The following is a 13,866-nucleotide window of genomic DNA, read 5'->3' as shown; positions in this document are numbered from 1 at the left end:
GGGGCTTGGCTCTCAGTGGGGAGGTGAGAGGGAGAGGAGGCTGCGGGGGGGGGGGGGGGGGGGGGGGGTGTTGGCTGTGTGGGGAGGCAGTTAAGCGGCAGAGGAGAGGAGAGGGGAGGGGAGGGGAGGGGAGCAGAGCAGGGGGGAGCAGAGGGAGCAGCCGGCCGGCCGCTGACATGTTTCCAGCGGGCTGGTTCCAGTTAGGCTCCCCCGCCGGGATCCAAGCCTGCCAGGAGGAGAGCTCTTCCTGTGAGAGCGTCTCCCGGCCCGGCCGACCACTCGCTCGCGCCACCGGTTCGCGGGGACTCCAGCGCAATGAGGACCAGATGCGCCGAAAAGTCCCCTCCTTCCCTCCCTCGCTCTTTCCCTCCCGCCGCCATCAATTCTTCCCCCTCTCCTTTTTTTAACCCCTCCCTTCTTCCCTCTCTCGTTTTGTTCCCCCTCAGACCACAGACAGGCCGGCCGGAGGACTTGGCTCGCGCCACTGGCCTGGAGGCGACCCACAGACGGAAGTCCTGATATGGTGGGGTTAAGGGCGGGGGCAGCAGCCATGGCAGCTGAGCAACCCTCCACAGAGCCCTATTCACACACACACACACACACACACACACACACACACACACACACACGCTCACTGAACCCTACATTGGTACATTTTCCTTCTCTCGCACATAAACACTCACAGGCTTACTGAACCCTACATTGATACGCTCTCGTTCACACACAAAAAAAGCTTGCATGCTCACATCCATCCACAGTTTTCAAGAGGAAGCAGCAGAGAGAGAGAGAGAGAGAGAGAGAGAGAGAGAGAGAGAGAGAGAGAGAGAGAGAGAGAGAGAGAGAGAGAGAGAGAGAGAGAGAGAGAGAGAGCGAGCACGAGAGAGAGCAAGAGCGAGTACGAGAGAGAGCAAGAGAGAGGTCACCCACTAACCGAAATAATCATTTTGTGTGGCTAGGGGGGGGACTGGCTGTGCGGAGCAAATACCACACATTAGCGTGCTAGACCTTTCGCTCCTTACTGTTAGCTTTGGAGCAGGCTGACGCCAGGGTGGAAGGCCTGGTTAGTCATGGTTTACACCAAAAAAAAAAAAAAACAAAAAAAAAAAAAAACACAACATTAGAAATGGATGCAAATACACTAAAAGGGATTTTCCCATCTATCTGTGCGCACCATACAAGTACACAAAGTCAATGCTGTGATAATGTTGGAGCGTCGCACTACTGGGTACTGGGTGATTTGACCCAAACAATAACACATTAATTCAGTTCCAGTTACAGAGTCAGAGGGTCCCAACAGACAAGCACACTGCAATGGAACACAGCCTCCCAGTGACCGGAGCAGGCATTGCAGGGAGGTCAACACAAACTCCCCTCCCCTGCACAGCCTCCTTTTCCTATCCACCTACAGAGGTTTTCAGCACAGCCAAGATTTACATGCAACGCAATGGGTGGGCCTTAGGAAAAGCTACGCACAACTAGCCACTAATGGGCGAACACACACAGGAGGCTCGGCTGAACATGCTTGTGACACACACACATATAGTCAAGTGTGTAGGGAGGCTGTATGTGCAACTATTTACATCAAATAAACATTCTATACATAGTAGAAGGAAAGCAATTACGAACAATGTTAAGATAGTGCTCCGTATGGGAAGAGTAAGTGAATCATATAGGTAGCAGATGTATCGTAAAAGCACCAATTACCCCCCCCCCCCTTTTGTTTGAAAATTCTTAAACAAACATGTTTTTTAATACTTCAAAATAACATTTGATAAATGAACTTTACATTTTTCAGTAGCCATAGGTGTGTAGATATTAACAAAATCTTGTTTGGTTCTTCGGGAGCATTTGCTGCCTTAAAATTCCCATTTTGTTTACCATGCTCGGGGTTTGGTGCTGACTGGTGGGTGCCCTATTTCCGCCCACTCACTCGACATCAATGGTTAGAGCGAGAATTCTCGTCGCGAAATCCAAATTCCACTGGAGCTCCAAACAGATTTGTACACGCAACCTTACAACACTGTTTACAGCTCTTCGAGTAAAATGTAATTTTTGGTACATAGCTAATTTAGATACACTTTGGGGTGGGTGCTTGCGTTTCTTTAGAAATCTGCCGTCTTGGTTTGTATAGAAATTAATATTAAATGACACATACGTGTAAATAGGAAACGGAAATAGGGGGCGGAAATAGGTGATGTATCAGGCAGGGGCAGGTGAAGGTGAGGTCTACCTTTGATTTTGAACACAGGCTCGGTCCCGTCATCGTCACTGTCCGACTCGAACAGGCCCTTGAACTCCTTCTTGTCCTTCTTCTTCTCCTTGATCAGCTTGCGATTGATCTCAGGCAGGTTCAGGTCCATCATCTAGGATGATCAAAAATAAATAAATGAATGAATGAATGAATAAATAAATAAGACAAGCGTGACACACCCAGTCAGAGGCCACATCAGTTGCTCTTTTCCTAACCAACCTGTGCACGTGTAAGGGGCAATAAGAAATGTCATTCACATATACACCACAGCTGAGGGCATTAATGTGGACTGACGCAGCGGTGTGGAGAACAGTACCTGCATTCGTAAAGACATTAGAGCACACACAAGTCTCGCTGGAGGCAATTAGCACCTCGGCTTCTTGCCACTAATGAACCGCGGGATCAGCGGTTATGCTTACGCATTCACATATAGCGTGGGTTATCTACAACAGTACTCGTAGCACAGTAACGTAACACCCCCTTGCGCCATACAAGCCCACCATTCTAATGCAGCCATACAGCTTTAGCTACATATAGGCGAAGGCTCTGGAACAGAAAAAGTTAGAATACTAAGGGTCTTTTAAATAGCTACAAAGAGCATATCTGTCAATTAGCCCTCTGTTAACCTTCACAAAGGCCATCCTTCAACTTGATGCCTTTCTAAGTATAGACTTTTATAGTGTTGAGTTTTAACAGCTTCCCTTTAAAGATGTACATAAGAGCAGACTCCATGGGATCACAAAACTATTCAGCTGTCCAGCTCTATGGTCAGTCAGACCTCCTGATCCTGACAGTTTAAACTCGGTCTCATTAAACTCATAATCTCGGACAGATATGACCCTCGGCTTCCTGTCCTGGGTAAAACTCCTCGGTGTCTCACGCATCAGCATGACCACCGGGCACCTTTGATTTCTAGTGTGTGTGTGTGTGTGTGTGTGTGTGTGTGTGTGTGTGTGTGTGTGTGTGTGTGTGTGTGTGTGTGTGTGTGTGTGTGTGTGGGGAGGGGGGGCTTCAGATCGACCAGGGCTTCTCCCAATCACTGGCCCTGCCTGTCTGCAGTGCATCGACGGTGCTAGTAACCGGTCGGATGACTTTCTGCCTCTGTGTGTGTGTGTGTGTGTGTGTGTGTGTGTGTGTGTGTGTGTGTGTGTGTGTGTGTGTGTGTGTGTGTGTTTGTGTGTGGTGGTCTGCAGGGCCAGCCTGCTCCAATAGCGCCGGCGGCAGCCTGGCCTCTGGAGCCGCTCCCCTGTGCAGAAAAGCGGAGGGAGGGGAAAAGAGAAGCGGAGAGGAGGAAGGGGGGCGGAGGAGGCTGGCGGCCAGTAATCAGATCTTTGCCTGGGGGTGGTGGGTGAGGTTGGAGGGGGGCTGTACGGAGGTGTGGGGGGGGGGGCGCGGCACATCAAAGTCTGAGCGGCAAGACCGGCGGCCCGTTTTTATAATGCTCTTCCTGAGCCGCCCACTCTGCCAAGCTGCCGCTTCCCAGAAACCAGCGCTGTGGGTCGTGTTGTTCTGAGCACACCCTCCACCTCACTCCACCACCAGAGCACTGAACGCCACAAAGAGACTGAGAAAAGGGCTCTATGTGTTGTATTACTTTTGCACTGAATATCCATAAATGTCAGAAATCTGTAAATCTGCACCTTATATATATATGTATATATATATATTCCTCAATACATGTTGTAAAACTAGAGATTCAAAATTCAGTTACGACTTTGACCCATCTCAATTCAATTACCACCAACAGGCCAAAAACGGCAGGATAGTAGGAATGTGAGAAAATATTGATACACAGTATCTCCTGACATTATGTTTCTTGAATACTGCATTGCTTCTAAATTCCTCCAAATCCATTTTAATAGGTAAAGGCAAATATTAACTATTTCGATTCGATTGCATAAAAAGTAGTGCCATGAATGTAGAATGCTACAGGAACTAGGATAAATGCAAGCGCATATCCCAGAATTTTTAACATATGGTGGTAAGTCAGTTAGTTATACTATGACCGCTTTCCTGAAATTAGATCTAAAAAAATTGCAATAGATCATCTTCAAGCATTTCAATGCATTAAATCTTAATCTCTATCATGATGCGCAATGCCGGTTATAACTCAACAGATTCCTGCCAATACACAGTTATATCTAGTCTAGCTGTGTGCTGTTTCCATTTCATTCAGTACTGCTAATGATTTTCCCCTAGCCAGCCCCAGGTGCTGCAGAAGGAGCACACCCACTGATCTGGGGCCAGTCTGATGAGCGATAAGCGCTGCCGGTGGTGCCCGGCCCAGCGCTAGCTGCTGTGGATGCTTTATGTGCGGCGGGTGGCATCCCACGGCTGGTCATTACCCTCTCCTTGCCGGAGATCTCCATCTGGACCTCCTTCTCGCGGAGCTTCTTCCACTGGATGTAGTACTTGGTGAGGGGGGTGCCTTCCTCTCGCGTCTGCTTCTCCCAGGCAGTCTGCCAAAAGCAACCATGACAAGCAAGAGCCCATGAAATATATATCCCCACACACACATGTGCACGCACACAACCACACAATTATACACATAAACACACAAGTGCAAGTGCGCACGCACGCACGCACGCACGCACGCACGCACGCACGCACGCACGCACGCACACACGCGCAAGCACACGCGCGCGCACACACACACACACAGACACACATATGCGGAGGAATGATAATGACCCAAGATAATATTTCCCCCCAGAACTACATACAACACAAAGCATGGTTGCACTCCCATACAAATGTGCATTTTCCCACACACACACACATTATGTGTTATGCATTATATTTTTGAAAATATCAGACAGCTATTACTTCTGAAACGGCTGACTATGCCAATGTATCCTTTCCCAGATAGCAAAGGGGCGTTGAATCCACGTTTGTTTGAAGCGGCGGAGGTTGATTCAACGTGGATTCAACGCCCCTGTGCTATCAGGGTTACCATCAAGGGGAGATCACAGGAGTGTTCTTCTCACTCTTCTCACTATTTGTTAAGAGTAGTGTTAGTCTGCTGATGGTTCTAGATGGCTCTAGAGGAGTCTCGAGGACGCTTAAGGTTGGGCGAAACCCAGAGACAGAGAGCGCGGGGAGACAGGAGAGTGGACCGCTGCCAGCCTCCCCCCGTAAAGGTCTTTGAGGATGATATTGATCAGGTTAAACAAGATTATCTGACCTCCAAATCCAATAGACGATAATAGATTGTGGCTTCAGTCATCAGTTATCTAAACTTATTTATAACAATTTGCTGCGCGGCCGACAGCAGGGTGAAAAACGAGGCGGTCCGAAGGAGCCACGGAATAGAAACGCTGCGGCGCGATTCCATTAAAAACACAAAATGAAACACATCAACTCATCCATGAAACGGAATGGCTCCCGAGTCGTCCTCAGAAAGGAAGGCCTGCCCAGCCAAGAGGAAAGCTGAGCAGTTAACCTGGTTGGAGTTGGATTTCTGGGTCTTCCGGCTCCAGCACCAGCACAAATGGCATTCCTTACCTACCGTGTAGACAGCTGTATGATATTAAAGGTATAGTCTGCAATTCTAGTGGAAGGTTGTTGACTTATTGACCTGATGCCTGCAACATCTAATTAAATTGATTGATTTAAATCTGCGTTAAACAGTACAAGTTCACACGTACAGTATATAGCTGATTAGGCAGCAATGTCATTAAGCACATAGGTACTTGCTAAGAAAGGAGGCTCTGTGGGAGGAGATTTTGCTAACTTTAGTTCAAACTAACAAAATTATTTACTGGGTTGGTGTAATTACCCTAAACTTTCATTTTTGGTTCATAAAAACTATAAAAACTCTAAAACAAGAAAGTAGCTTAGTTTTACTAATTATCTTATTCACATAGTCACATAGCACTGTTGGAGACTCAGGATTAGTGACTGGAAAACAAGTACAAATGACTCATCTTATCACAGACGCTGAGTATAAATTTTGTGATCATGAACTTCCAAGAATGAGGTTTAATGAAATCTAAGCTTAATAAACTTGCATCTTCAAGCATTTCCAAGAATTGTTGTGCGAATAATTCTCCTAATCAAGGGAAGAGTTCTACACAGCTGTGGGATCAAAACGTAGGGTCGTCAGGGCAACATTTACGGAAACACGTAGGTAGAAAATGCGAAAAATGCGAAAAAGCTGCCTCTATCCACTTTAATCACATTGTATATATGCAAATCGAGAGTTAATCCACCCCCTTTCTCAAATCACAATTTTATGTGCATTAGAAGATTGTATGCAATTGTATTTCAAGTGTTACCACTTACTCAAATGGTCAAAATGCACATAAGATGTTGAATAGAAGATGTATTTTATTATACAATTGTATATGATTAATTTAAGCATGACTTTTTTTAGGTACTGTATGGTTGTGGGTACATCCACAAGCCCACTGCACTAGTTCATAGTCATGCTGGGACATAACTGAAGTAAAGTGAATACTAGCACTGAAAATTAACGCATTAAACCAAACAGGGGTGCTGGCACATTTATAATTACATTTTGAAGAGAATTAAGCTAAAGTCCGATTAATTTTCATTTCAAAGTATCTGCGTTGGTTTTCAACGTTTAAACCCGGAAACGCTCTAGGAACAGATTGAAAGGGTCTATATCACTGAAGCACGGGCATACATAAGATTCAATTTATCAGTTATTTGGTTAGTTACAGCCTTGGTTGATATTTGAGCCCAAAGTACCATGTTGATTGGCTAGAATAGTGTATGACTCCATCTGAGCCATGGCGTTTGTTGCCTATTTACAGAGCCTGGCCTGAGAACACTGGAATCTGTTTACAGCTCACAGAGAGAATAGACAGCTAAAGGACGATGAGTTGCAATTTAGTGAATTTGAAAAAACAGTGCATTGGACTACAATCACAGATTGTACCTCTAGAAATGTTTGCACCTTTTTCACATTAAGTTAAGCAACTCAAACATCTGTGTGCTCCGGATCCAGTGATCCCTCTTTTGCTACAACAACGCACTCTAACTAATGCCACATTGCTTACGTTTATTTCCATGCCTTCGCATAATACTCAATAAAAGTCCCAGTACAAGTTAAGAATTCACAGATGATGGCACTGGCTAAGACAATTATGGCCAGACGCCGCGTGGACGAGGAGACAGAAAACCTCTTATCGCCGCGGCAGAAAATACACAATAATTAAGAATAAATGGAGCTGTAATGAACACCAGCGCTGGCACAGTGAGCGAACGAGAGGAAGAGAGAAGGGAGAGAGGGAAAGAAAAATAGAGGGAGAGAAAGAAAGGGAGAGAAAAGAAAAGAGAATGAGAAAGGCAAGAAGCAAGGGGAGAGAAGAGTGTGAGGGAGAAAGGGATGGAAAGAGAAAGAGACAGAGAGACGGGAGTCGGGGTGTTTGGAGGGGGCGAGAATCCACCACTGCCACCTGCAGCCCACGACCACCTGTGCGGCATGGCAAGGGGCGGGTGAAGGTGATATTAATTAAATTTCTCCCGTTTGTTGGACAAATGTGCAGGGCGACAGGCCAAGAGGATGTCCTTTTCCAGCAGCGTGGGGACGACGGCTGGTGGGAAGGTGTGTGGAGGTTGGAGGAGGGGGGGTGGTGGTGGTGGTGGTGATGGGCGAGCCGAGCGCCTGGCGACAAGGTTGCCATGCTGCTCCGGCGGCTCCGAAGGACGTCTCCAGGCGACCGGGAGCCCGGCGACAGACGCGGGGCGGTGCGGTGCCACACTGTCTGCCTCGCTGGCCTGCGCCTCCGCAGCCCCACCCCACCTCCTCCGCCAGCACCAGCACCACCCCGACCCCACCCGCTCCACTGCCGGTCTACATTACACGCGCTCAGAGCCCCCTCTTTAATTTCAGCCTTAAACGGCCTTAAATATTTATCAGGGCGCTGGGCCTGGCTGGGGATTGGATGAAAATGGAAGGAGAGAGTGAGTGAGTGTGTGTGTGTGTGTGTGTGTGTGTGTGTGTGTGTGTGTGTGTGTGTGTGTGTGTGTGTGTGTGTGTGTGTGTGTGTGTGTGTGTGTGTGTGGGGAGGCAGCGAAAGATGGATGCTGCTGAGAGCTGGCTCACAGGAAATGGCACCTCACCCATCCTCACCTCCCTCTTTCTTTCATCCCTCTATCGTTCTTGTGCTCTGTACCCCCCCCCCCCCACCCTCCTCCGTCATAACATCCTCCAGTCCCACTTGCACATGGTGAGCCATTTTACATACAGCACTCTTAGGATGAGCTTTCCTCCATCCCTCAACCTCTCCCTACCTGCCTGCCAGTACACTGGTCTGAGGTGCAATCCAACCTGGCAGTGGCATCATAAACAAAATGTCCGTCCATCCATCCATATATATATATATATATATATATATATATATATATATATATATATATATATCATAGACATCATATACATCACACACATATACAGCTCTGGAAAAAATGAAGAGACCACTGCACATTTCTCTGATGTCATCCTGATGAGTGACATTCGAATGAGTTGACGATCACATTCAAAATTAAGAGACCACTGCAAATTTGAATACGACTGTCAACTCATTCGAATGTCACTCAGCCCTGTGTAGGATGGATTGAACAGCCTCCACCTCCCTCTCCAAGCTGCCTTACCCCACACCCCCACCCGCCCTCTGTCGCTCCTGCTTCTCCCTCCACCCTCATTAGCAGCCTGTGTCCTCCCCCACCGCCACCCGCTAACCACCCCCTCCCCTCGTCATCCTGCTACCCATCCTGCTGCCAAACCATCACGGCCGCTAATTGCAACGGAAACAAGCTCTGCTAACCCCCCCACCCCCCCCACGCCACCCCGTCGCTCCTCTCCTCTCCCCTCCCGCCAATGTTTACTGCTGGGGACGCTGATGGCTATATCCGCCACCACTCCATCTTCCCTCACATTGATCCCAACAGCCAGAGCTGAAGAGCTCTCTACCACCCGCTCATTTAAGCCAGCTCGCCATCCATCCACCCATCCATCCACCCATCCATCCACCCATCCATCCTCTAGCCAAGCTCCAGTCTCACCGCAGTCTTTAGTTTCAACTGTTCAGTATTGCATGGATGAAGAAACACACACAGACAGAGACAGACAAATACACAAAGGGATGTGTGGACACACATTCACACACACACACACACACACACACACAGGCGGAGGGCTCGTATGACAGTTAAACGTCTTCAGCTCGGCTGCGTCTGAATTAGCTCACGGACTTCCTGTTTGGTCCCCGTGGGTGGAAGGACCACAGCAGGGCCCGTGGGCAACACATATGCACAGAGACAGACACACACAGGCAGCTGGGACTCATCTGGCGTGTGTGTGTGTGTGTGTGTGTGTGTGTGTGTGTGTGTGTGCGCGCATGCGAAGGCCAGCTGACACCTGTGCGAGGTTGGGGAGAGGTGAGGCCAGGCAGGGCGGGGCAGGGTGGAGCGCCTGAAGGTGGGTGGTGGTGACTGTGGTGGTGGTGGCGGCGACGATGATGATGATGAGGATTTATTTTTATTTATTTATTTTTTTCGGCCCCCCCTCTTTACAAAAATAAATAGCTCCCTACCCACGTCTGGGGCCAGCAGGTCAGACAACTGTAGCAACAGCTGTCCGCAACGGTTTTTCTTTTCCTTCACTTTCTTTCTCTCTCTTTCTCTCTCTCTCTCTCTCGCTGTCTTTTTTGCAAGGAAAGAATTCAAGGAGAGTTCAAGGCAGGGGAAATGTTTTCATACCACTTGCCAAACCAAACCCACTCCCCTCAAAAAAAAAAAGAAAAAAAAAAAAATCATATGTTTTACAGGCCCTGTGAGGAAATATATAAAATGCACTATTCCTTGTAACAACAGCAGCACTTCGGCGACCTTTATCGAGCAGAGAAGACAACAGCCCCACTCCCTCCCTCCCTCCCTCGCTCGCTCGCTCGCTCTCTCTATCTCATTCTCTCGCTGAGGACAGAGACAGGAAGGTAAAAATAGTGGCGTCGCAGGCAGCCGTAGCAGAGGGGAGGACGCGCTAACTGTGGCAAATTATAAATAAACGGGTGTATTTTCAGATGCGTGCGAGTGCGTGTGTGTGTTGGTGAACTCAAACTCGCAGCGCACTCGGGGCGGCAGGGGAGGAAGAGGCAGAGAGGCTGATGGGAAAGACAGACGTAGGTGTTGCCGTGGAGGTGGAATGCAGGCTTCTGGGATACGGTGCGGCTGACCTGTCCAGACATTCTGGCGGACACACACACACACAGAGACACAGACACAGACACACTCACATACCACAGGCATACAGTCTCACTCACCACGGCGGTGCCGTCGGCCACGGCAAATGCGGCTCGCTGCCTCCTGCTCGTGATGTGGCTGCTGTTCTCCTGTATCTTCTCCAGGAGCTGCCGGATCGGCTTGCAGTGATTGGCCACTTTGCATTCCTTCAGGAAAGCCTTCAGCTGCCCAGATTGAAAGAAAGACAGAGGGGCAAACGGGGGGGGGGGGGGGGGTGAAAAGGAGAAGGGTGAAGAGAAGGAGGAAGATGGAGAGGAGGTAGCAACAGACAAGACACAAAGAGGGAAGGAAAAGAAAGGATGACAATAGTTATAAGAAATGAGAGAGGAAGAGGCAGAGCATAAACAGAGAGCAAAAATGGGTCTACCACAAAACACTCCTTCAACCTTCAGCCTGTTGCACTTAGCTAAGTGTCTAAATCCAGACAGAGTGTTTGTTTACGTGGGGAAATCTGCCTTTGTCTTTTGAGGCCGACATGCTGAAGGTATGCATCGTGTAGCTGTAATTTTCTGCCTGGGTTCACGGGTGAACTCCTAAAATATGTATTAGGCGAATGAGACTGCACTGGTAGACACTCAAATAGCCTGTTAAATCATCTTAGCCAATGGGTAAACATTCACTGTCTGCCTCTCCATGAAAGTCCAAGATGGGTTTAATGTGCGTGGCGGCATTCTTCTCTTCCCCTGGCTCGAGAGAAAGGATGATGTGGGAGAGGATGGAAGGAAGAGCGAGAGAGAGAAAACGAAAGAGACAGAGAGAAAGAAAGAGAGAGAGAGAAAAGCAGGGATGGGATGAGAAAAGAGGAGAGGAAGCTGGACTTGGGACATGGGGGCTGGATGTCCCGGGCTGGGCGCCTCTCAAACAGAATGTGGGCCGGGCAGTTGCCAGGGTGATAAAAAAAACAACACCAAAGGAGTGCAGGCATTCTCCCCTCTCCCTGCCTGTCTTTTTTCTTTCTCCCTCTCCATCTGTTTTTCTCTCTCTCTCATCTTTCTGTCTGACATCTTTCTCGGGTTCGGTGCAGTGTTGGGCAAGCTTCCCCTGTGTTGGTTAGTGGTGGGCTCAGATGGGTGTGTGTGTGTGTGTGTGTGTGTGTGTGTGTGTGTGTGTGTGTGTGTGTGTTACACGCGCGTTTATGTGCGTTTATATTCCTGCTGGTATATTTAACTCAAAGGCGGCAGCCCAGACTGACCAGCTCGTTTGTCTTTTGTGAGAGCGGCCAGTTGCCGTAGCCTGGCTGTTTGGGGTGGGGGGGGGGGGGGGGGGGCTGTGGTTCACAAATAGCTCTTCAAAGTGGAAGAACAACCCAAAGAGCAGCCCTTCCCCGTCACCATCCACCCATTCCATATGCCCCACCGGCATCCACAGGCCTTGCTGCACCAGGCTGCGTATGGGGCACTGGGAGGGCCCAGACCCAGGCATGAGGCTGGGGTAATAGCAGTAATGGTCATTTTTATTAGTTAAATGCCATATCAGCATCTATGGCTGTATCATGGTAGAAAAAGGTAAAATAAAATTCTCTTTAAATTAGAGATGTAAAACAAACAAATGAATTCACTAAGATCGTGTAAATCTACATTTGACGCAAATTCCAGACGTTTTTTGTGGTGGCGAGGGGGCTGGGTGTCGTGTTACCTGGATGACTGTGGGGAGAGCCAGCTCAGGGAAGCCGATGGTGCACGCCTGCGTGTGGAAGTACTCCAGCATGAGGTCGTAGATCTGCTCGATCAGGCCGTCCTGGAACATAGCAAAGAAAAATACCACAGATGAAAAAAAAGACACATAGGTCTACAAATCACATTCAGTCCTCTGACTCGTCAGAGAGAAGAGAAGAACAACTGGAGAGAGACAGGGATAAATGTGCATTGAGACAGGTCTGACGGCGTAAAGGGATAAATGTGCATTAATAGAAGAAACGAGAGGCAAAAGGGGGGGGGGGGGAGAAAATAAAACAAGAGAGGGAAACCAGAGACAGGGAGGGGCGAGTGTGGTTGCGGCTGGCCAGAACATTAGCAGTTCCAGCGCCACGCTATCGCTCATAGTAATCCCCCCCCCCACACACACACACACACACACACACACACCCTGTGGACAATGGCTGTTCCTGGAAGCCTGACCTCCGGCGGTCAGGCAGCCGGGCGGGCGGGCGGCCGGGGAGGTCTGGCGGGGACGGCCCAGGCAGCCAGCGGAACAGCTTGGGGGCGCTCAATCAGCTTAGAGGCGCACCTGTCACCTGGTGCCCTGGCCTGGCAGGCTTGCTGACATGTCGCTTATGCGAGGGCTTACAGCGCCTGGCACCTTCTCCTGCTAATCCTGGCCTGCTTTTAGACGCGGATTGAGACCTGAGCCGCTCGGCAGGCTCAATGGTTAGATGGGCCCCTGGGTGCTCGGAGGAGGGCAGAGGGGTGGGGTGTTGCCGTCTGACGACCCAGTCCGGGGTCTGGTCGTGGGGCAGGGAAGCTAAACAGGCAGGGCTCCCCCTCCCCTGGTTGGCCTGGACAGTTGTGATCGGGTCGGCACTACCAATGCCCTCTACTTGCCCGCCCCCCCCCCCCGTAAGCCCCGGTCTGGGTGAGCCTGGCGCGGGCTGGGGATGTGGGGGAGGAGGCTGGCATGAGCGCGGCGTTGCCAGCCGGGCGAGAGGGATAATCGCCCAAGCCCCGCGTGGCAATCCTCTTGGCAGCAGCGGCAGGCGTGGCCACTCACCCCTCTCGCTTGTCGGCCACGTTCAAGGGCCTTCAGCTTTGCCCTCAATCCAGTTACACCCGATCAGCAAGACATAGTGAGAGCAAGAAGAGCGAGAGGGAGGGAAAGAGAGAGGGAGAGAAAGGTAGAGAGAGAGAGAGGGAGAGAGAGAGAGAGAGAGAGACAGAGAGAGAGAGACAGAGAGAGAGAGACAGAGAGAGAGACACACCCTGCATACACACTCTTTAACCTCCTCCCCTCCGGCAGGCGCTACAGATCCCTGCGCACAAAAACAACCAGACACAAGAACAGCTTTTTTCCCTCTGCCATCACTGTACTGAACTGCAGTTAAGTGGGGTCATCCCCTCTTTGGCCATTCACCCACTTATCCCTCACATTACACACCTATCATCCCAATATGCATCTTGCACACATTACATGCATACATTTGCACCATTACTTCTGCACTTTATATCCACTCCACTCCATTCCATACCTTATATGTATATTGTATTTTGTATATTATGTTAATACGTTGATATGTGCCTACATGTATGTTGTTGTATATATTGCACAGTATGTCTTTATTACTATTGTCTATTGTTTTACTACTACATGTCTATTTGTACTACTGCATGTCTATTTGTTGAATGTAGAGAGAG

The 13,866-nt window shown here is 49.3% G+C and overlaps 1 protein-coding gene across 1 annotated transcript in view; it reads right to left on the bottom strand.

The window, feature by feature from the left end:
* Positions 1 to 13,866, bottom strand: part of noc2l (NOC2-like nucleolar associated transcriptional repressor) — a 38,710-nt gene that overhangs the window by 4,651 nt on the left and 20,193 nt on the right. Inside the window, exons 14-17 of the mRNA XM_076276491.1 lie at positions 12,155 to 12,256; positions 10,540 to 10,683; positions 4,597 to 4,710; positions 2,231 to 2,363 (exon numbers count right to left, since the gene is read on the bottom strand). Coding sequence (XP_076132606.1) covers positions 2,231 to 2,363; positions 4,597 to 4,710; positions 10,540 to 10,683; positions 12,155 to 12,256 — 493 coding nt within the window. The remainder of the gene's footprint in view (positions 1 to 2,230; positions 2,364 to 4,596; positions 4,711 to 10,539; positions 10,684 to 12,154; positions 12,257 to 13,866) is intronic.

This window comes from Alosa pseudoharengus, unplaced genomic scaffold (assembly GCF_046254945.1).
Source record: "Alosa pseudoharengus isolate Yale_2024_CS ecotype anadromous, Long Island Sound unplaced genomic scaffold, YU_APseudo_1.1 YU_APseudo_1.1_scf_9, whole genome shotgun sequence".
NCBI lineage: Eukaryota > Metazoa > Chordata > Actinopteri > Clupeiformes > Clupeidae > Alosa > Alosa pseudoharengus.
The sequence above is the reverse complement of the archived record's forward strand: the minus strand, read 5'-3'. Positions and strand labels throughout refer to the sequence as shown.